The sequence below is a fragment of the Falco peregrinus genome, chromosome 5 (genome assembly GCF_023634155.1).
Source record: "Falco peregrinus isolate bFalPer1 chromosome 5, bFalPer1.pri, whole genome shotgun sequence".
Lineage (NCBI taxonomy): Eukaryota > Metazoa > Chordata > Aves > Falconiformes > Falconidae > Falco > Falco peregrinus.
Genome location: NC_073725.1, coordinates 46,715,576 through 46,740,604, shown reverse-complemented (window position 1 = coordinate 46,740,604; position 25,029 = coordinate 46,715,576). Strand labels below are relative to the sequence as shown.

General features: G+C 37.2%; 1 protein-coding gene across 1 annotated transcript; it reads right to left on the bottom strand.

Annotated features, from left to right (window-relative positions):
• Positions 1 to 1,544: 1,544 nt before the first annotated feature.
• YME1L1 (YME1 like 1 ATPase) lies at positions 1,545 to 24,947 on the bottom strand. Its single transcript, XM_055803778.1, has 19 exons — positions 24,733 to 24,947; positions 21,902 to 22,033; positions 19,280 to 19,442; positions 17,231 to 17,329; positions 15,422 to 15,531; positions 14,118 to 14,268; positions 13,919 to 14,026; positions 13,034 to 13,116; positions 12,085 to 12,175; positions 10,266 to 10,418; positions 8,795 to 8,927; positions 8,238 to 8,300; positions 7,694 to 7,806; positions 7,159 to 7,314; positions 6,299 to 6,450; positions 5,332 to 5,458; positions 5,158 to 5,231; positions 4,425 to 4,511; positions 1,545 to 3,344 (listed from the first exon to the last, which is right to left on the bottom strand). Exons 1-19 carry the CDS (start codon positions 24,760 to 24,762, stop codon positions 3,201 to 3,203), a joined length of 2,169 nt encoding a protein of 722 aa, XP_055659753.1. The 5' UTR covers positions 24,763 to 24,947; the 3' UTR covers positions 1,545 to 3,200.
• Between the last annotated feature and the right edge of the window lie 82 nt (positions 24,948 to 25,029).

Sequence of the window (25,029 nt, the reverse complement as noted above, 5' to 3'; positions counted from 1 at the left end):
AACTCAAGGAAATGAATGATAATGAAAAAACCACCTTCCTCCCACTTCTTCCTTCTTCCCATGTTTACCTTCACTCCCAAATTTTCTACCTCCTCCCCGCCAGCGGCACAGGGGGACAGGAATGGGGTTTGCAGTCAGTTCATCATATATTGTCTTTGCAGCTCCTTCCTCCTCAGGGAGAGGGCTCCTCACACTCTTCCCCTGCTCCAGGGTGGGGTCCCTCCCATGGGAGACAGCTGTCCACAAACTTCTCCAATATGTGGAGAAGCCTGTGGGAAGGCTGCAGTTCTTCACTAACTGCTCCAACATGAGTCCTTCCCATGGGGTACAGTCCCTCAGGAACAGACTGCTCCAGTGTGGGTCCCTCATGGGACACAAGTCCTGCCAGCAAACCTGCCCCAGCACGGGCTTCCCATGGGGTCACAGCCTCCTTCAGGCATCCCCCTGCTCTGGCGTGGGGTCCTCCGTGGGCTGCAGGTGGGGACCTGCCCCACCATGAACCTCCCTGGCTGAGGGCACAGCTGCCTCACCGTGGGCTTCACCAGGGGCTGCCGGGGAATCTGCTCCGGCACCTGGGGCTGCTCCTGCCTCCTCCTGCGCTGACCTGGGGGGCTGCAGCGCTGCTGCTCTCACAGCCTCACTCCTCTCTTCTGATGCAGTTTCTACTGCACAGGGTTGGCCTTTTTTCCTGTCGTCTTAATGTTAACCCAGAGGTGCTACCACCATTGCTGATGAGCTCAGCCTCGGCTACTGGCAGGTCCCAGAGCCGGCTGGCATTGGTCTTGTTGCACACAGAAGCAGCTTCTAGCACCTTCTCACAGAAGGCACCCCTGTAAGCCCTCCTGCTAGCAAAACCTTGCCATGTAAACCTATTCAGTGGTCTCCTACCTCTGTCTGACAACTATGTGAAGAGGAATTTCAGCTCCTAGATGTACCCCTAAACCACCAGCGGTCAAACCCAATGCCTACATCGGTAAGTTTCTTTGAAACCCCATAGGTACTGCATGCACACAACCATCTAGGTATAACAGTAAACTCTTCAGTAACACCTCTGCTGTTAAGATGGCCAGAAAGCAGATAGATTTTAGCTATCAAATGTAAAAGGTAACAACTTTCTTTCATGACCCAATCAGAGACCACTTCCCACCCCCCCACCCTCCCCGAGACTGTGCTCACTTCTTCCTTTTGAATGAGAAAAAAAAAAATTAGGCCTCAAGGACTTACCACCCAAATCAGATCATTCAATATAGATTTTACTGACTTCAAAAATGAAAAGTTTTATTGCTTTTCTTTCTAAGTGCAGATTCACGTTATTTAGCTGGAAAAGTTCCCATTCAAGTCCCACTACTGAAGCAGCAATTGAAAAAAGGTCTGCATTTCTAGGGAGAACATCCCCTAGAAACCGAATTAGAAAAAGTGCTATTTTGCCATAATTCTTAAATTTATTTACAAGTTTAAATGTTTTATACACCTCAATTTACATACTAGGGAACTTGATTATTACATTCTATAGCAATTTACAGTGAATAAAAAGAAAACCAATATGCATAATTAAAATTAACCTTTATTACTCCAAAACCAGATGCCAAATATGCAGCATTTCTGCTGGCTTATTCCTAAAATACGTGTACAACTAACTAGTCAGCCTAGACATTTGGTATACTGTTTTATAACATTTGGAAGTTCTCCCACACTGCACTGGGATGTCGCTATAAGTAAGCTGACAAAAATAGGCAAATAAAGAGTTATCCTGGTTTTGAAAGAAAAATAATATGCATGTGCTCTTACTAAAAAACTAGGTTAAAATCAAGCATTACACTCAGAAAATTCTAAAATATGGTATTACTTCTAAGTTTTAGGTATAGCTACCAATTTCCATTCATATTTATTGGCACAAGCCCAACTATTTTAATATCCACGTATGGTGACCTTCAACATTCATATGCTAATAAAGGCCCTCTCTGCAACAGAATTTTATAGTCCCAAGAGTCAACAATTAATTGCGCTGAAACATTATGATCAGTGTGTGTTATTCCTAAGCACCAGTTCCATGAGATCAAAAGAATACTGGCATATAATTGCTAGCAATCACTTCCACTTGGCTGGAAATTGCTTTTGTTTTCAAAAACTTTTTCTTATTATCTTAGAATTTCCAGAGGTTTCTGTAAGGGTTCAAAGAAAAGGTTTTATTTCCCTACTTCTATTGTAGAACAGAACTGGGAACGTTATTTGAAACAACACATGCTTCAAACATTTTCTGAACTACTCTTTAGTGAGCAGTATTGCCCTCTTTGAAGAAATTATCTGTTGGATTATCGAACGCCTATAACATAGTATTAGTAGAAAACAGTTCTGTAGAATCTCCAGCAGTGTAAAAGCACTGTCATCCATCTACTGCAGCAATAAGAATTCTAAGAATCTTGTCAGCAGCACATCAGGTCACAGGTATTTCTCTTATCCCTGCCATGGTTCTGCCCAAAACGTGGTCCGAAGAGGCTTAGGCACGTTTAGCCTGTTGGTTTTGCATTTTTAATGCATTTTGTCTCCCAGCCATACATGTGTGTATGTTAACCCCAAGAGCACTGAAAACACAATGTTTTTGTCTAACATGAAGCTCCCACAATTCCCTTTAACAGAGATGTACTGTGCAGCTGCTTTCTTAGAGATGTTTTGTTACATTTCTAAATAAGAAGTCTTCTTTCAAAGTGATCTCTAGCCTCAAACAGAGCACAAGCATGAGTTAAGACTACATTCTACTCTTTTACAAATTGCTCTGTCATTATCTGTAAAACATTCTACAGCACATATTGTGGGGTATCACTTCAGACGCACATGTAGCAGTGTGACCCAGGAAGCTATGCCAAAACACACCGGTGTATCTGCATGTCTTTCTTCTCAGCTTCAACACACTCAACTGAACCAAAATGCTCAACTCAGCCCTGAGTTTCATCCTTCTAAATAACCTCTTGTGGGAAGAGTACAGGGAGCAAGGGATGAGGAACTTGCTTTATTTTGTGTGCCTTATCCCAATGAGACACAACAAATAGATGAGTAACAGAAGCTCACAAGAGACAGAATATTAAAAGTGTCACTAATGCCATACACACATCAGGAAGGGAAAAAAAGGCTATGCTGCATAAGACTACTGCATTGCTAGATGTACATTCTTCAAATTATCAGTTACTGTAGCCCCGAAGTTATCATCTTACTTCTAGTTTTTTTCCCTCTAGAACAATTTGGATTTCTTTGGCATCCAAAGTCTCATATTTCAATAAAGCTTCTGCTAAATTCTTGTGTTCTTTTGCATGAGTCTTCAGGATGTTCTTTGCTCGCTCGTATGAGTCCTAATATTAAAAAAGGGTGGAAAGACATTTTAAGATTTTAGAAAAAAAACAACAGCAAGATTCCACTTTAAAAATTGTTTCCAGGTAAATACAGCTCGAAACAAACATTTAAAGTTGTGCCTTGTATTTCATAGCTAGCACAGCTCCTGTCTCATGAAGATTTAAAATCTAGCTGGCATAATTAATTAAAAAAAAAAAGTCCTGAGACAAAGCTTAGTATTTTTACATATAACTTAGAAAAGACTCACTAGATTTGAAAATTTGCCAGTTAAGTTAAATAAATTTGATTTTACATTATGAGCAATGCAACAGCATTCAAGGAATACTCCTCAGTTTTTAAAAGCTTATAAAACTAAGTATTATGTACTTTTAGAAAGCTGAAAGCTACCCAACAAGTTACTGCAAATGGGTACACATTGCTGGCATTTCCAGCTTCAACTTTAATTTTTAGTTCTACATAGGTAATTCTTACATAACCAAGTCAGCTCAAAAACAGCTACAGCAGAAGTGTTAATTGTTTAAATGTTGTGATATAATTCTCCTGTCTGTACCAAACTAATTCAGATTACTACAACTGTGAGCTGGAAGTTCTATGATTATCAAATGTTACAAATTTCCCTAAGCATCTGACAGTGATCACCATGAGGAACAGGATACTGGAAAAGGCAACCCTCTGATCCGATATGGCCATTCCTGATTCTATACAAAATGCTTTAGCTGCAAGTTATGAACTGTGGGAATAACACAAAACATTCACATCTGATCTAAAACAATTTGTAGCCATCCTTTGTTTCCTGTCAATTGAATAGGCAAAATACAAACACTGACCAAACGTAAGAGGAAATGTTGAAGAGTGTATCAAAGAACCCAACACCACCAACTTGTTTCTTGTGTGTGATAATCACCAAAACATCTTGATATGCAGAGATTCAAAGTTACAGCTACATGAAATACTTGGGAATACTTTCATTCACCTGTGTACTTTCACCAGTATACATTACCACACCGAATAATCAAGTAAACTGATGCTCAACTCATCTCAAAATGGATGTATCAGAGTGGAGAGGGAGAGAACCTTACCCGTAGAAGTGTTCTTACTTCCTGTTCAATTGCAGACTGAGTTTCAGGGCTAACTTTCCCCGTATCAGTATAGGTCATAACACCAAGCTAAACAACAGCAGCAACAAAATACAATCGTTATCTGTTCACTGTTGCAATAATGCACATAAAATACTGCAAGAGCTTCCTCATCTATTACTTCCATGTGCAAACAAATAAAATCGTTATTAGATTATGATGCACGTTGAAGTACTTGCACTTCACAAAACAAGCCTATCCATCAACTACATAGTGACTGCAGAGTTCTATTTCAATAGGTCAGAGTACAGATGCTGATTAAACATCTTCTCTAGAAAACAAAACAAAATCCCTAGATTGCTAACACTTAATGGGTAATGAAGATGTCTAAGTAAGTTTCTTTAGAAGTCTAGAAAACTTGATGTTGTCACCCGTACCCCCACCCCAAAACCCAAGATTATCCTCAATTCCAAAATGTTTGGTTTTATTATAAACATTTTCTGCAGACATAGTAACTTTCAAGGTAGTTTTGCGGCGAAGATCTTGCAAGGTAATTTTAAAACAGTCAAATATACAGGTTTTCTAGTTGAGTTCTCTCTAGCAGAGCCAGTCATAGAGCTTATTTTCCTTTTTGCCAGAACTACTTAAGTCTCTGTGATCACTGACAGCCAAATAGGCTTTTAGTTACGGAACCTGTCTTTTTAAGATATAAATATTTAAGGATTGGTGATACTACCTTCTCGCTCATTCCAAATCTAGTCACCATTAGTTTTGCAATTTTAGTAGCATTGTCAAAATCACTGGAAGCACCTAGATAGCAAACAGATGTAAATTACATTATTGAAACCAAGTTAAAACATACCAGTCCAAAGCTTTGATCAAAACATTATTTTAACTACAATCTGCTGACCTGTTGTGATGTGATCACTTCCAAATATGAGCTCTTCTGCTACTCTTCCTCCCATACAGACATCCATCTGTGCAAGCAACTGGGATCTAGTTTCACTCCATCTGTCGTTTTCTGGGAGCAAAGATACCTGTAAGATATAGAACTATGGTCAGGTAACAATAAACAGAAGTAGTACTGAAATAATCTGAAAAGTATTCTTGTTTATATCCAAAGCAGATATAAAGGCTTTTAAGCAACAATTTTAGTGCTCTGGGCCTCCTCCTAGTCTACACACTCATCATGTTGGCTCAGAGGTGCTCAGTCTACCAGCTGAAATGGCCTCCTACAGAGCACCACAAAAAATTAAGCAACTTAAACCTACCACCAAAAGAAATAGAACAATCTGTTCTATCCATTTCTCCTTACACTTGTACTGAGCACAAACCAAACGGCCTGGAGGATTCAGGCCAATGATTTTCTTTAACTGAACACATTAACTTGGATAAAGTTCAACAGATATTTTTCTGTTCAAATGCTTGGCAGCTCAAGGCAGAACAGAAAACTTAGGGATACCTATGCTAGAAACAAGGTAGGTAATCATTTAGGTTTAGAAAAACTCACGCTGGACAAAAAACAGCTTGGTAAAGGATGCATGTGTTAGAAGTACCGTTGAGCAATGCTTCTACTTTCCAGTCCTTTCCATTCTTCAAAGTTTTGTTGTTGGGTGCTATTTTAACTGCAGCAGAATCAACATACATTTCTTCGCTTGCCTATGAACTATTATACTAGCATACGCTGGTCTTATTTCAAAATGAAGGAAGAGAGCTTTCTATCACACAGAAAAGATGACCCATGAGTTTTCCAAGAGGTTACTCATAACTAAGTATTTTGACATACTACAACATGCATTAACATAATTACAACCAATAGTGTTGTCAGCAAATTCCTCAACAACACTAAACCAACAAAAAACTGTAGCAATACTCACATGTCCAAGTGTTGTTCCTCGTGTCATGATTGTAGCCTTGTTGATCGGCATTGCATCCTTTGTATAATATGCAATGATAGCATGTCCAGATTCATGGTAAGCGGTGATGGTTTTGTTTTTGTCATCAATTTCTACACTTCTGCGCTCAGGTCCTTAAACAGAGCAACATTATTAAACTTCTGTACAGCTGACCACCACAATTCACACATTACATATACTCAAACAAGGCACAAAGTAGCTGAGGAACAGCACGCAAGCAAAATTAACTAACGCTCAGTAAGTGCAAAATGTTTACGAGTAGGGTATTAATGTCTAAAATGGACCTCAATATACTCTACAAACAAGTTGCTTTTAAAGGAATAGATTTAAAATGAAGTTCACATATCTGAGAAAATCCCATTTTTTTTCTCTCAAGTATGAACAGCCCAGATTTTTACTCTGTGTCTCAGATGTCTAAGTTTTGTGTTATCACTTGACAAGTTACTTAGAATTCCAGGTTTCTGCTCATTTATTCTCTTCTTTCCTTTAAAAGTAAGTAAGGGAAGGGTAAAAAAAAAATAAAAAAATCAGGCCACGGCCTCCCTCTAGGCTGAAGTACAACCATTCAGCTGTTTCGATTAAATAGAAGCATCAAGTTTTAAAGAATGTGTTCCATACTAGATTTTACCTACTACTCTCCGGTCACAAAAGGTTCTAGTCAATATTAACTAACGGGAAACTTACTTGAAAAAGCCCCACAAAAACCAACAAACCAAGAAACAACAGCATAAACACTTCTTTTTTTCTCTGTAAAGGACTGAATCACACAAGAAAACCCTCATATACTGTAACACATGTATGACTTTTGCATAAAATCCTACCCATTAGAATTTTGTCCTTGGAGAATTCAAGTTCTTTCATGGTTACCATATCTTTTCCATCGACAGCTGCCTTTAAGGCAGCTTGATTTACAAGATTCTCAAGCTCTGCTCCAGAAAATCCTACTGTGCCTCGTGCAATTATTTCTGGATCAACAGCTGTGGGGAAAAACAAACAAACTTGCCATTAAGGGTCCATATTGCTCCTGAAAAGGTTTCTAACAAAGAAATATCAAGAAACTAGCAAATTATAAGTAAGAATCATGTTCTATTGAAAATAATGTGTTAAGCAAAAATGTTTCAGCTTTAGAAGAAATGAAGACTAATTCTTAAGATACTGAACCGTTGGGGACTGGAAAGAAGCGCTGCCTCAGGAAACTGTCATAATACTGCATACTAGACAATTTTCCTGTTCTTTACCGAGACACAGGGCAAAGCCACAACTGCTGATAGAATAAAGGACTAATACGTGCAGTGGGCTGGTCCAGTATAAAAACTGTTACATAAAAAGATACATTACAGTGAAGTATTTACTTACATGGATCATACTTTATCTTATTAAGGTACCACTTCAGAATTTCCGTACGACCTCTTACATCAGGCTTGGGAACAGTAACTTGCATATCAAAGCGACCAGGACGTATTAATGCACTAAGGGAAGAGGCAATTTAATACATTGACTTAAAAATGCTGCAATGAACTGTTACTAATATAAGGAGCAAAACTCCTGATATTTCTAAAGACAGCTACACAGACTATGTCTGGCACACAGGTGCAAACAAGACATTTTTCTTACCTGTCTGTAAAAAGACAGATGAAAGATGTTTATTACCAACCCACTGTAAAGGGGTTTTTACGTTGGAATGCAACTGGTCGATTTAAGCAGAAAAACTTCCAGAAATACTAGATGCTTAAAAGGTTGATACTTATTTCTCCACATTTTAAGTGGGATATACACACACACAGAGCTATAACACTGTAATACCTGAAGATTATCACAAAGCAACTTTGTTCATGTGGTGGAGTTGGGGTTTTTTTTAATACATGCTTTGTAAAAATTATTAATAACACATTATACTCACTTATCTAATGCTTCAGGGAAGTTTGTTGCACCAATAATAACAACACCTTCATTAGGTTTAAAGCTGTACGGAAAAAAGGGTGAGAATTTTTTTTTTTTTTGAGACAGAATTTAACCTATTGTCAATAACTACTTCTATTTCTTATTTCAGATGCACTCAAGTGGCCAGTCAAAAATACACCATCAAATCACAGTATGTGACCCAAGAATGACCACATTTAACCCAGTAAGTGGTTAAAAACATGCCCTGATCTCAGAGTGGAACTTCTTCCTTTAGGTACATAGACAGCCTAAGAAAAAAAATTGAGAAATTATTTAAAATAATTGCAGCTGTTGAGCTACTCAACTCAGAAGCTTGTATATTATTTACAGCAAGGCCATTAATGCTACTGTTGATAGTACTAGAAAGTGGTCATAAGAGCATCTTAAATTTATATCCTTAAAAGCATTATGAAAAATTACAAAAAACATCAAGGCTGTCAAGGAAGAAAAATACACCCAAATATCCAAAATATATCAGTCAAGAACCTTCTGTGCCCTCAGAATCCATATATTTACCCATCCATTTCAGCCAGAAGTTGATTAATGGTCTGTCTTGAATAGGGATGCATTGGAGATTCAATTCTCTTCCCACCAACAGAGTCTAATTCATCAATAAATATAACGCATGGTGCATTTGCTTTTGCTTCCCCTAACAAAAGAAAAATAGCAGAAGGACACTTCAACCACACAAAGGAAAAGACAGCGTATCATGTAATTTAGGATTCTACTATTTCCTATTACTCTTGGATTATGAAGTGTTCCATTAAACATCACCAGAACTGTCTTGATTTTAGCCTAGAAGAAATGAAATTATTTTGGAAATGAAGTGACACAAAGAGAAGCAAGGCTCTTCATCTCTACATCATCTTACTCTTACGCTACAAGAAATTACTAGTGAAATAGATTAAGAAATTGATTGTATTTTATATCAACTTCCTGTAAGTTTATTTCATAGGCTTGAGTAGAGAACACTGACCTATTAAATAAAAATAATATGAAATGTGATTGCCTAAATGCTAACTTATTTTAATAGAACCTGCTTGCTATTTAACAGTGAAGACCTCACCCTCAACTTTGAAAGTATTAATAACACAAAGTAAAAATACAATAACAAAGTTTAAGACCATCAACTGGTACATGCATACCAGGACACAACTCATCTCACCCAGCTAGATATATCTGTAAATTGCTATTAATGTACAAGTCAGTCACCGAAGCTTCCATAGTCAACAGGAAGAAATGCACATTTGAAGGTACAACACACACTGCTTCACATAGAAAGGATGCAAAATGTAAGTCACATTTCTTCTACAAAGGCAAATTACTTTCTACATTGTATATGCCTGCCTGACAGAATCAATCTTCCATTTAAGAGAGAAAGTGGATTTCCCCCTCCCCAGTAATATTTATTTGCATACTTAAAACGGAAAGCCTCTTCTGTGGAAGTTATCAATCTAAACATTAATTTTAAAAGTTTCATTACAATGCTATTTATTCTGGGCCTGTTGATGGGTGCAAGAAAGGAAATCGCAGCTTAGTGCTACACTGTGATGCTGTAAAGCTCCAATTCAGGATTTAAAAAAATGAGGGAAGTAATTGAGACTGTTAACACTATCTTTTATCTTAAATTTACTATTTTACTCAAACTTAAAATAATTTACATATGACAGTAAGTAAATTACAATAATAAATATTCCATTTAGTTTATAGGACATTGTATTTCTAATTAAATTAATTCTGTTCTCTCTGGGAGCGTTGTAACATCAGTTATAAATTTTGCTACAATTTCATGCGACAGCCAGCAAGATTCTACAGTTAACTGATGCTCACAGAATTCTGAGACTTAGCTAAGCAATTAAAGTTTTATTATCCTCATACACTACTACTACCCAGTAACTAGAACTGTACCTAATCAAACCTTGTAAACAACACTGAATACTTAATCTCGCATGTGAAAAAGATTTCAAAACACAAATATTTAACTTACTGAATAGGCTTCGGATGCGACTAGCTCCTACACCAACAAACATCTCATCAAACTCTGATCCAGATGCATAATAAAATGGAACATCAGCTTCACCAGCTACAGCCCGTGCAAGAAGAGTTTTACCAGTACCCGGTGGTCCAACTAACAGAATACCTAAAAAGTCAAACGAAAAACCAAACAACAAAAAAACAAACCCACAGTTGTCTTACACAGGTACCATTTCTTCCATCCATTAGAAGAAATACTTTAGACTTGGCTTCAAAAAGCTGTTAACATCCCATTTCAGATACTGTCATTACACGCAGCCTGAAGAAGCTTCCTACAACAGATCTAGATACACTGATCCATGTCTAAACAACAAAGATTTTTAAGACTGTCAATGAGAAAAAGAAGCCTGAAATATTCCACACAATTACTGCTGAGTTTAGCAGCTGTATCCCTGTCAGTGTCTTCTCCAAACTGACATTTTCCTAGCTGTTTCTGGAAGTGGAACTTTTTTTTTTTTTTTTTAATTAAAATATTCCAAGTAATTTACTTTAACCAGTGTAGAGCACTAACAGGAAACAGACTTACCAGGCTTATATATTTCAGATTCACTTGGCCTTCTACTATGATCAAGCTTAATCATCCTTTTAAATGAAAACATTTGTTTCTGAACTGTCTAAAGCAGTCAGCAAGCACTAAAGGTGCCAAAAGCCGTATGGAAGAAATAAAGGCCTTTTAAGAGTTCAGTTACATAAAAATCCCTGCCTTTCAAAATAAAGAACTACTGTATATTAGGAAGGCACAGTAAGTTTTGCCTAACCCCAACATACTCATTTGCACAATACAAGGTCTTTTTTGGACATTTTTACATTCCCTTGGGTAAGTTTTCCAAACTAAACTTAAGTTACAGATCTTTCTCAGATGAGAAAACGTATAACAGAATTAAAAAATTTGAGGACAAGAAGCTAATGACTTTAACAAAAGATATCCTTATAAAGACAGTTAAAGGAAGGAGGGAAAAAACCCCAAAATACAGACCCCTAAAAACCTCTGAGCTACATAAAGTTCTACTCAAAAAGGCATTAACTTCGGTTACACATTAACTTTATCAATAATTCTATTTTTAATACCATGTTAAATTCAGTGACAAAAGAATTTTTGTAGTTCAGTACATCATCTCTAAAAGGTTTACTTGGAACTTCAAAGAAATACCGATTCTTAACCCTGTAAATAAGGCTGCTAACAATTCTAAACACAAGTTTTGATTCTTGACAGACTTTTTGCCTGAAATCTACAGTCCACTGCTTTGCGCTGCCATAGCTTATTACCCTTAATGTTATTATTGAATTTCTACCAAATGCAAGATGTACTCAGGCATCTTTGCTTCTTCTACCTGAATATCTCAGAAACCTCAAATTTTCTGTGGAGGCAGGCAGTGACACCCAATTTTTATATATGGTGAACTGAAGGTAAGATGGGAAGCATGCATGCAACAACTACCTTAGCCTCCACTCCCCCACCCTCAAACACCTCACTTAAGCTTCTTTATTAAAGGATACCCTTTCACAACTCTCTTTGAAGATTCGCTTGCTCCTCAAATATTTTAAGCAATTAATGAAATCCCCTACCTATGTCTAACATTATTTTACTACTTTTCTGAGATACAAACTAAATGCACAGTAGTATTTAGGCCCATTCTGGTCATACACTTTTTTGATTCCCTAACTAAAGAAAAAATATTCAGAAGCTAGTCTGCAAGTTAGTCATTTAGTATAGAACAAAGCTACAGCTACATATGATTTTCCACTCACTTCTGCTGAGCAATGATTCTTACCTTTTGGAAGTTTACCTCCTAGTACAGTAAATTTGTGTGGGTTTTTCAGGAATTCCACAACTTCTTGCAATTCCTGTTTAGCTTCTTCAACCTACACATTAAAAACATGTCACAAAATATAACTAAGCATTTATAAAATACTGCATCTTTTTTATATAGGACAGTTTTGTATTAGACAAGTCTCTAATTGTGTATTGATCAATAATACACAACAGAAAAACGAGATAAAAGTGTATCACAGAATCTGTGGGGATACCAAGTGTCCATGAGTTGAATTGAACTTTATCTCCTACAACTGTTCATAGGAATCTGTAAACACTAAAGTCAGTAATACTGAAGGAATAAACAAACAGTTCAAGACCAGGTCTGTCCAACAAGATAAGCACAGCATCAAAAATTCTACATGAAGATACTAGTCTAATTAGTTAAAGAGAGATTATTCTATCTATTTGTCCAATGGGAAGGAGAGGGGGAGGTCCTCATTTTGCCACTGACAGCTAAAGAGCAGCTGAATAGAAAAAAATAAATCTATCCAATCAACAGTAACATGCCCACTTCTTTCTGGGAATCTCTGTATCTCCTGTCCTAGTATCAGACATCCAAAAGAGATGGTACCAAAAGAAAAAATGATCAAATGGCATTACCATCTTCTTGTATTAGTCAACTACTGCAAAACACAAATTAACATAGATACTTATGGCCTACCTTTTGCTATCCTAGCCTTTAAAGATGTGATTCAACAAGTTGAGAGTACACCTTTTATAAAGTATTAAATGCCACAAAGACACAAAACAGAACAAGAGTGGTTAAACCCCTCCTTGATCTTGCAGTGGTCAATATATATAAGGCTCCAGTTCATACAAAGAAATTCCTTGAACAGAGTAAGACATTCTTCAGGCTCACAACAATTAGCTAAGCAAGAACTCACACACTTTAATTTTGAACTTACCCCTTTTACATGTTCGAAGGTGACATTTTTCAGCTGGATTGGATCAACTGCTGCATCAAAGATACTTGATGTTCGAAAGCGTACTAATAGCAAACAGCAGATGATGAACAATAAATTTACACATGAAGTCATTTCATTCCAAGACTGAACTTTGCACCTGAATGCAAACCATTAAGCCACTTTTAAAAGGGCATGTTTCCATTTACAAGTGCCCAGCAAGAAAAGAATTACTAAAAAAATATTTAAAATATTTACAATTAATTCAGTGATGTAAGTGCTTTTCAGTTACTTGTAGTACAGAAAACCATGCACATACACAAAGCCAGAAGTTCTCCCTCAGTGTTTCTGCACATACCCTAACTTTCTTGAGATCTAGATGGTAACTTTCCATGAAGTTGAAATTCTCCATTTACATTAGCTCAGCTTTTGATCATTCCAGTATTTCCAACAGATTTCTATGACAATTTGGCCATACAAGTACCTAGTTGCTATAAACTAAGCTGTGATTATAAATAAAAATCAAACCATTTTGCCTACTGCTAACCTTGAATATAGATTATGCGTTATCTAAGACAAATACATAATTGCTGAACCATCTCATGACTTCTCTGTTTGGTACTGTGCAATTGTTTCACCAAAAGAATAAAAACAATTATACTAACAGACAACTTTTTTGTCTCTATAAACATTTTGTCACACTACTGTCTGAAAGGCTGTAGCCAAAAAGCAGTAACGAGCTCTTCTCTCTCACTCATACATTGAAATGGTATCCTAAAACAATCATAATGTCAAAACTTATTTGTTTTGTGCTGAACCTGCTGGAAGAAACAATACAAAGTGAAACGAGGGGTGGGGGGTGGGGTGGGGGGGAAATATGTAACTAACCAGCATCAGAGAAGGAACCTTTCCCAGGTAAAAATGATGAATATATAGCAAGATAAAAACAAAGAACAAAGAGAAAGAAAGAAAGCAAACGTGATCTTCTCAAGGAATCTGTAAAAGAAAACAAAAAAAGTTTTAACATGGGCCAAAATGAACTACTTTCAGAATGCAAAGACAAGACACATGAACCAAAACAACTTACCAAGTGTTTTTTGCAGGAATACCTGTGCTTTCAAAAAGCCTTCTGCAAAACCAGTTTTAAAAGCATCCTGGTGTGCCTCTGGGATGTTTTTTGTTTTCATTAGCGCGTCCAAGTTTTCAACATCGATTCTTCGCTTTCTCAGGATAAAGCCCTAAAATATTATGTTAGTATGCACTTAGTTTTGATACATAGTTAACTTAATACCTGGCTAGCCTGGGTGAGGGGAAAAAATAAAATTAAAAAAAGCATATAATTCAGGTGCTATGGGGTTAGTTTGACAACACAGAGCAGTACCTTCAGCATGGAATCACAATGGCTGCCTCAGGGGCACCCTGATTTTTGCTGAACAGTTGAGGTTCAGAGCCCTCCTGGACCCCAGTTCCAAACAGAAAATGCAGCCTAAGGCAGATTTGTACAGAACTAGCTTTGTACACTGGATTCAGTGGGAGAAATTATGCTTAAGTTTTTCTTAAATAATAAAAATTCGTGAAGTCAACTAAAAATCATTTCCAAATATGAAATATCTTTGTAAGTATAGTTTTCATAGAGCTTAATCAAATAAATCTCATATGCCCTATCAAATTTAAGAACAGCACTGCATGGAGCTAGCTCTGGTTCATCTCCATCCACAGTATACCTAGTCCACAGATAAAATAAACCTCATATGCCCAGAAGGGGAGAATTCAAAGCTAATCTGCATACGCAAAAAGATCAAATGCTTTAATTAGCCTGACTTCTGTACAACCAGTCAGAAGCAAAGAGTACCGAGGTTAACTTGGTTTTGTTAAGTGCTTTGCTACCCCAAGCCTGAACAGTTATCTGCTGAATTAAAAGTATATAAGTGAGTTTGTAACCCCTAAAAACCAACAGATTTAAAAAATTTTATCTTACAAATATACTAGCCACAAGTAAATCTATTAAGATGTTAATCACATGCTAAACTGCTGGAAAAATATTCTTCTTGTATGTTAAATTAGTTGTATTTCTGTTTAAACACTTAGATTCTAAGCTATTTTAACAAAACCACAAAAATATGAAAAATTTTATTTCTAGAGCTTAAAACCATTTTTATACTCTGAAGCTACTCTCCTAAAAGATTCAAATAATCTTTGTATTGATAATATATGAAGCAAATCTGTGTATTAATAAGAAAAACTGTGCGTTGTCATTAGCTCAAGCTTTAGAATCAAGAAACTTCTTCACACTAGTGGAACAAAATACCTTTCGTAAATTGTGAAGGTTCATTCAAGAGAAAAAGATTCCAAATAACCCCAAAACAATTTCATAATGTTACTCATATTTACCTTCAAAAGTGAAGAAAGTGAATTTTTTGTTTCTGTGAATTGTTCAGATGATGACTGCAGACGTCTTGCTCTTGATCTCAAAGTCTTAAAGTTCCGTGACTGTACGTAAACTTAAAAGTAGCAATAATAAAATGTTAAAAACTATCCATTACTACCACTACAAAAAAAAAAAAAAAAAGTATTACAAAATTTGACAAAGTATTATATGAAAAAGACTACCAAGACTGAACTGGACATATCCACAGTAGAAAGCAATTTAAGATGCCTGACCAAAGTAGTAAAAACAAACTGTATGACAGACGCTTCTGGATCTAACAGTAATAAACTGAATAAGTAAACCAATAAAGTTTAGTACTGTAAATGGGTAGTTAGGTGATCACAAATATGTTTGTAATCTAAACTCGCAAGCAGACTGCTTACTGTTTTGCAATATATTTTTCCCTTTTTTTGTATTTTTTTTTTGTTAAAATAATCAGTTCATGCTGTGCATCACAGATAATTGGCCAACCCCATCACCATCTCAGGGAATAGAAGAGACATACAACTGAACTCAATCCGGGCAGGCTGACAAACATGAAACATCCAGAAGGATGGGAATGCAGGTGCCTGTTCTAAGATAAGCTTTGTCTAAAAGCTCAGCTGCTAAGATGCCCTCAAGAGATGTGCAATGGCTTAGGTGTGCTGTTAATTTAAGAAACTGACAAAAGAAACAACCATTTAAACACTGTGAGCTTACAGCACTGTGTGTATGTCATCTTCTATCGCATCAAAAACCTTGCAATGGAGATTTTATCACATCAATCACAAAAGCTAAGAATATACCATCTTTCATCACTATGTTTTAAAATAATTACCAGTCAATTACATAGCTTTCACTAAGCCTTCTGTTACCATAGAACAGCACCAGATAAAAAGAAACTTCTGGAAGTGATTTAGTCAAACCCCTGCCCAAAAAAGGTTGAACTTCAACATTCAATCAGGTAGTTCTGGACCTCCACCCAGCTCAGTTTCGAAAATCGCCAAGGGTTAAGATAACACCACCTCTTCACACAATTTGTTTCAGAACTTAGCCATTGAAAATCTTCCAATGGGAATTTGCTTTGCTTTTACTTGTAATTGTTGCCTCTCCTCTGAGGTGTACAAGAGAAGGGTAATTAACATGGCTCAGCCAGCCATTAGATCACTCCTTACCTTACCTTCTGCTAACTTTAAAACCTCAGATCCTTCAGCTTCCCCTATACATCAAACACTAGTAAATCTGCACCCTTCCTTGTGGCCCATCACTGGGCTATCCCCATTTTGTTAACGTCTCTCTCTTAACCATGGGACACAAACCAGACACAGTACCAGAAGCAGCACCAGAAGAACTGAACGGAGGATAATACCTGAACTCCCTGAGCTCCTGATTATTTTCTTAGTAATGCAGCCCTGTTGTTACCCATCATACATCCAGAAGCAGTTTAAACCAGTCAAACACCTTAGAAAGTTAATCTGGGTGAATACTAGATTCAACATACTTATTGATTCAAAAGTAGTCAGCTCAGCTATCATCTTTTAAGAATACAATCCACAAATAGCAACATCCTTGAACAAGATTCTATAGTTACATCGTGTTTACTACATTTTGGAAACATACTACTCAAATGCAAGAATAACTTCACGATTTAAAGTGTTTATATCAATATAGAGTTCCTCCTGGAAGTTTAGTGGTATTTCTTGAGTGACGTCTCTAAGACAAAAGCAAAAATACTTTCCCAGAATAAAAAGATACTATAGAGATTAAAAACAGTGTAGTTTATTGTTTTATACCTGGCCAACACCGAACATCTGAACATAAATTTTGGAGGGGATTAGGATGCTGTCTGTACAAACAAGATGAGCGTAAAGAACTGAAAACATCCACAAAACCTGTAAAAAGATACAGCAAAATTTAAATATACCCTATATTAAACAGCAACTAAACATTATTTCTCACACAGATTGTTTTTTCTTTCTTAAATATTATATTTTACTAAAGTCCTTCAGGCATCTGTAATTAGATAGTTAATTTCTTTGCAGTAACCTATGTCAGGCACTTTTCACTATACCAGAATTTTTCCCAATTGGAACTTCCAAAAAATACTGCTACCCAGAATCTTGAATTTGAAGCTGTATCTAGGAGAGAAAACTCTGCACATCTGTACAGAGCTAAACAAAATTATCTAGACTGGACAGGAATCCAAAGACTTTAATGAAGCTGAAGGACCAGCATTCAACCCATCGTTTGATTTCGAAGACTTTAAAGAAAGGGTTGCTGACAGACGTTTTAAAACACACTATGTTTAAAATATGAAAACATTTTACTATATTAAGCCTACTTAATTGTACAGTCCTCATGCAAAACAGGAAGAAATAAAAGAGCATCACAGTGAAAAAGTGATGCTGATAATATTTCAAGTACGCTATAGACTGCAAGACAAGAAAAGGGTTGTCATTTATCTGTTGTTACCAAAAGCTCAAATAACTCATCCTCATTTAGCAGGTAAGAATTATTCAAATAACATTAGAGACCTGCAGAGAGAGAGGGGAAAAAAATCGAGGCCAGGCCTACATAACCTCACTTCCATAGTAATTCATAAGCTAACAGGCAGGTTTTTTGTTTATTTTACACATTCTGAGAAAGTTAAATCAGTTAGATACATCTAGGACAGCAAAAGAGAACTCTGAAAGTTCCTACTAAATCTTTTGAAGTTCTATAACTGTAAGAACAGTTTACAAGCTAACTGAAATATTGAAGACCTATGGGAAGGAGAAAAAAACCAACTATTAATTTTACAATGCATGTTCCACAATCTTCTACAACACTGCATATTGGCTAATATAACACAATTATAATTATGAACACATTAATTAAAAAAAAACGGAAATACTCTCCTCACTTTACGTACAACATACATGTACCAATAGTAAGTGTCATCCATAGCATACAGGGTCACCTACACAAAAGTTCTTGAAGATTTGTCCCTTGTCTGTGACAGTTTTCCAACTACAACTCTGCCTTTTCAACTGTGAATGAAACAACCAGTCTGATGGTTCCATGATAACCTACCAAAGCTCTGAAGCATTTGCAACTTTTTTCTTCACATTTAGGAAACTCCCTATGGGCTAATTTTTTTGTAGCCCCAAGGTATTCTTCTTACACTCCTCCCAGCTGCAATACTATATAGGCATCTCAAGTGTCAGGTATATGCTTCTTTTTCTAACACATTCTTGAGCATCTGCAATGGCCTTGCTTCCTGTATTTTAGACTAATCCCATAAAACCATCTTTAACTGTAAAGAACCACTCTTGGTTTATGTCAGCAATGAAAAATTACTCTACGTGAACTGTTAATAGTTTGCACCCTGAATTCCTTTCTAATTAACGTCCCTGTGTAATGTTGCTTCAAGCAAAAAAGGAAGCACTTAATGTCAACTGGAGATGTTAATGACTGTCACATTAGTAGATTAGCAAAATTAATTTCCTCTATTTGGTGAAACAAACTGGTGAAAAAATTCATAGCTCAGGTTCATCATTATGAGATAATGCACTTGCACTACAGCTGAGTCCTGACAAGTCTTATAGCAGCCAACTTCAAATCTGAAATTTAAAGAAATAACTCCAAAATCTGGGTTTGATTTTCTAAAACTCCCAAGATTCAAGAGCACCACTCTAGAGACAACCTGTATACAATAAAAAAATAAATTAATACTTTTTCATACAGATTTTTTTAAACTATGAGTTATCTACAGCACAAGAGACTGAACTAAAGAGTATCTGTGTTCACCTTTATAATCTAACTTTTATAAATTCTCATAGCCATTTTGCTCTGAAACATACCGTGCTTATTTTCAAAGAAGGACTCAGCAGAGATGTACGATGTATGCCACTGCGAAGAGATTTTGTTTTCTGCACAGTAGCCAGGAAGCAACCTGTTCACCAATTCTTTGAACTGGTTAGCTTTCAAATCAGATAATCCCAGATCTCTTAAATTAAGTACGGACTGCAAAACAGAAATAAATGTTCAAAATTTACTTAACATCACCTTTAGGGATAAAAAAGAAAATCAAGAATAACTGAGATGCAGCAGCTATATTACACAGCTCAGACTGAAATAAAAAAATTTCTAAAAGATGAATGAAAGGACACAATTAAAAATTTGCTACTGTCACTGCACAATAACTTTTCCATTTGCATATATTGTTATTTTCATTGCCACAGCACATTTACGACAGGCGTATTTTCTTCCCAATTCATTCTTTTTAACATCTTCCTGCTCCCTGATGGAAGTAGGCACAGAAAAAAATTACAGTTTTCCAACTCTTTATGATGGAGCAAAAGGAGAACATGAGGGGGAAAGATGTACAGCAATAGCCACCCATTATATTTCATGCAAGTGAGCAAACAGGAAAATCCCCCCAACTTTTGGCTAGCCTTTTTGCATAGGGCAGATGCAGCAGCAGAACAAAAACTGGATATTTAGAAACTATACCCAGACTTAAAATCTTAAAAAGCCACAAGCTGCGCAGATGTACAACAAAAGACAAAAGTTTCTATGGGGAAAAGGGTAAGTATTAAGATCTGGGATTTCCTACAAAGCAAATAAACTACGAAAAAACCAAGGAGGTAACGCACATAAACTTGAGTTACTAAAGAAGTAACTTTGATCAATGTAATTTTAATCTTGTACTTTACAGCCAGGAAAAAATCTTTTTTTTTTTCAAAGAGTGTGTTTCAAAAATACGTGTTGCTTTGGTCTCTTAAAATACCTATCAGCCTCTCAATACTGCTTCTGCAGTAACATCATCTTAACCGAGAAGTAAATATTCTATTCTAAATGTATATGCACAGATATTTAAATTTTTCATTGTTTGAACATTATGGATTATATTTTTGTTTATCCTAAATTATTTTTACGTAAGCTTTATGTTGATCTACTTAAGGTGAAACTAGATTTCCAATAAGAAGACATACATGAAAAATATTTGAATAAAATATCAAAAGAAGCATTTTTAGGACAGTATACCACGATATTCAAAGTTTATAGTTTAAAATGGATTTCATAAGTATTCTGTTTTAATGACACAATTTTAACATTGTGTTGGGTCGACATACTCAAAATCAGTACAAATAAATTTTTAAACACCATTTGACATTTACACATGGTTTAAAGGAGTAGATTAAGCCTTCCTACTTCAGCTAAATAACTGCTTGGAAAATTACTGAAATGCTGGGGTGGTGGGGGTTAAAAAAAAAAAACCACAACATTTTCTATGGCCTTTCAGAAGAGGTTACTACTTTCTATTACATATTTAACTTCACAGCAGAGAAGCTTCACGTTCTCAGATAATGGGGTTTTGCCATTCTAATAGTTCAACTTTATGCAATATTGTATTATGTCATTATTTGCCAGTTTTAAATTTGAGTTTAACATTTATTTAAGTTTAGGTCTACTACAGTCTAATCAACTTGCTTTAAGAACTTTAAATATACTTTGAGACACTTTTTAAATAATTATTTTTATACTTCTGTCATGCTAGGAGGAAGCGACCACAGGTGTATGATGAATTAGAGAGAAAATACTAAATGTGAAAAGCTCTCTGTATTTAAAGGAGACCATATTCTCTTGCTGAGCAGGAAGACGAACACAGAACTGAATAAATAAAACACACTTTAGTTTCATTCAGTAATCCAGATTTCCCACTGAAATGAATTTTTATCACCAGAAGCAAATACAGAATCATACACAAAAAAGAAAACAATGGAATCACAACACAAACAAGGGATGATTAGTACAATCCATGCTGATTTCTGAAGTTCTGCAGCAGTTAGTGAGAAATTCCACATTTTTCCTCCCACACATTTTCTTAGTTATAAAAATTGTTCTAAGAGATGAGCTACAATAGAAGTGGCAAGATCTGATACTACTTTGCACTTTCAATATTTTGATTTTCAGCATGAAGATCAGAAAATACATAATGATAATTAAAGATATTTTAATAGAAAAATAAGAAAACGTGCAAATATGCTACTTAATCTCTCAAAACCTCTTAACATATTTTAAGTTACAGTCTTTTCTCACAAGCAATAACAAAACAAACTTTGCTAGAACTGAATGGAAAGATAATAATGGGGTTATATAACAGAAAAGTTACTGTTACATTAGAGCAAGAAACATTAGGTTGAAGGTGAAAACAAATCCTCTCCCCATTTGCAAATTACGACTGAGGCAAGTACTAGCTTTTTTTCTGATTCATGAAATACTGTATTTTTGTAGAATCCTTACTGCCAAAGCACTGACTGAAGCTCTGTCAAAAGTTATATTCTATGTGTTGACTCTGTTTTGTTTAGCCACATTATTTTATAAAACGAGTCAAACACTAAATTCACTTAAACTGATATTATTCAGATTTAATTCAATTAAAAAACAAACCACCACTTTTCTCCAAAGGTTTTTAGTACCTCGCTCTTCTGAGGATCATGCTCCGGGGTGGTGTCCCTCTGGACAGGCTGCACGGATGCTGTGCTGGCAGTAGTAGTGGAGCTTTTTGGTGAATGAAAGGCATTGATAAGGTGACTCAGAGGAACAGTAGCCTGGAGGGGTGGGGGGGAAATCAGACAATGATTTAAGCTTGTTTGAACTATTTAACCATATCTCCATTCCAAACCCTGGCTTACAACTGCATGTCTTGTACACTGCCTTTAGCTGAGGACTTCATAATAAACCACATGAACTTGGTTTCAACCACAGCATGAGCCAATAGCTCTATTTAAAGAAAAAAGAAAGTTTAAGTATGCACGACAAATTAAAACCTCACAAAGCTTGGAAAAGAAAGGGGAAAAAAGGCTACATTTCCCGTTTTCAAACATATGCACAGTTTAAAGAAAATAATCACTAGTTTTGCAAATATGGAGTAGGTACAGATCACTGACACTTAGGAGATGCAAAGAGTACCCCCAATTTGCACTTAACAGAATGTTTAGACAATGTCTTGTAGATTGCTCTCAGCTGAAACAGCAGGGAAACAAAATTGCTACCACACTTAATACTGCCTTCAGAATGGATTTTTTTTGTTTGTTTTTTATGTATCACTTGTTTGCTGTGTTAGATATTTGCTCTTGCAACCAGATGGCAGAACAATAAGGAATGTAATATTTGTCAGAAGAGAGCAACAAACTCAACAATCATTTAATGCAAATAAAATACAAAGCTTTGTGAAACTGTTTTTCCCTTGTAGCCACCATGCCCCCATCACAATCAAGTCTTACATGCTAAATAGGTGTTTTTTCCCCACATAGCAATAAAAGACACAAAAAAGGAACACCGTCAATATAGGGAGTAAAAGAGAGGAAAAACGGTAACAAACAACTTCTACACTGAAAAGCCTGCCAGTTAACACGACTCTTGAAATGTTTAAAACCTGTTTACAGTTACTGTCATTCAGGAGCTTTCTCTTCTTTGTAAGAAATATTTGCTTAAAACAATCCTGAGCCTGTCTTGGTGTCTACCAAAACAAAACTATGATCACCATTCTAATATGACTTCACAACACAGCCACAGAAAAGAAGTAATGCTCTTTAAACAACATGAGCAGACAAAGAATGGTAAATGAGTTACTCCATCGATTTAGCGGTAGGCCTTAATCTCAGATTTTAATATGAAATGTTACAACGGTAAATTCTAGATTATGCCTAGACAGATATCCAAGCAACAGATCTCATCAAGCTGGTTCCCCTTGAACCAACTTGAACAGAAAGTTCAGTGGCTGCTTTTGAGTAGCACTGAATCATGAGGATTTATTAACATCTTACTAATTCAGAAATCACCGCTCCTAAATACTATTGACTACTATATTATTTTTAAGAAAACACCTATTTTCATCTATAAATTAATACTTTTATAACGGGAAATATCTTATTTTTTTTCCCTGCATCATACAAATTATTCCCAAAAATTCCCTTTATGTTTTCTTCCTTGGGATCCCACGTTAGCAACAGACCTAGGTATCAAAACTAACCTATACAATGCATATACACATATAACAGTCAATTCTGCAGTTCAGCAGCACTCGCCTCAACTCAGTGACACCACCTCATGAATCAGTACAGAAGCCCAGGCACACCACATGTCAGGGCTCCTCCTCTAGCACATGACTGTGTCTATTGTGACTATATGGTACAAATAATTTCAACACTTCCAAAACGCCTCAACCTCATTACACTTCACTAGGGATGCAACTAGTTGTGCTGCAACTCCAGCTGCTGGAACAATATCCAATTAAGCCTCTCCACCCAGGAACATCCTTCTGCGAGAACTTCCATCTCTGTGTTGACCAGACAGAAGAGAGACAATGCTGTGAGACATGAAAACTGCCTCGGAATTAATTGTCCAAAATTATAATTAAACTCTGGGAGTTTGTGGTAAAACCATAAAGCCTCCAGAGGTCAAAGCCAGCAACCCAACAACTAACAAAGCTTTCTTCCTGCATTTCCTGCTATGAAAAGATGAAATGACATATTCCGAAAAATATTATCACAAGTTCAGTCATTTCACTACACTAACAAAAGCAATCAACACATTCTCCACTTCTAGAAAGAACCAAATTCCAGTATGGAATAAAACTATCACATACCATCCCCCCAACACAAATGTAAACCCACTGCTTCGGATCAAAGTCCATAAAATCCACTAGTCCCATCAGAGTCACTGATAGAAGATGCATTCTCGATCGCATTCGGACTTCTATGCAACAAATGATTGAGGGACTTCTCCCTCTAACTCTTCCAATTAATTTTGTTTTGGTTTTTACAACAATCCATGACAAACAACAGCGCAGTTTCACTTTGGCAGTAGTAACATCGCCGCCCCTTGCTTCCACTATAAAACCAGATACTAAAAAGCCCCATCCCCAAGTTACTCCTCCATTTCAGATTTCACAAGCTTTTACTGTACCTTCCCCCCTCCTCCATTTACACACTTCTCTCTCAGGTAAGAGCCCCAGGCCGCTGCAGCCCCCAGCCGCCCCTCTCCCCGCCCCCGCCCCCCCGGTCGCTACAGCCCGCCCGGCCGACGCTCTGCAAAGCCCCCAAAACCCGGCAGCCAGGGCTTCAGCTCCTCCCGCCACCACCCGCAACCCCCGGCCTCCCGAGAGCCTCCGGCCGGCCTCGCCGCCCCCACCCAGACACGAAACGAGCCCCGACCTCAGCCAGGCGGAGCGGGATCCCCAAGCTCGGCGAATGGGGCGCCGCCACGGGCCAGGGCGGCCGCGGGTGCGCCCCGCCAGCCCCCTCACCTGAGGCTGCACGGTTGAGAAAGAAAACATCCTCCCAGCGGGGGCGGCGACCACGGCCGCCTCTCCCGCTTCACAGCCCAGCCGCAGAAGCCGTGCCCGCCTGTCGGCCTCCGCCACTCAGTCGCTGCGGCCGCCGCCGCCAGCGGAAGAGCCCCACGGCTCCACTCCTCAGGAAAATGGCCGCCCCCTACGGCCGGCAGTGACCAGGCCCTACGCTGTCCCGGAAGCGGCGGGAAACGGTAACGCTTCCGGGTCGCCAACCCCCGCCCCGCGCGCCGCCGCCTCGCAGCCAGGTCA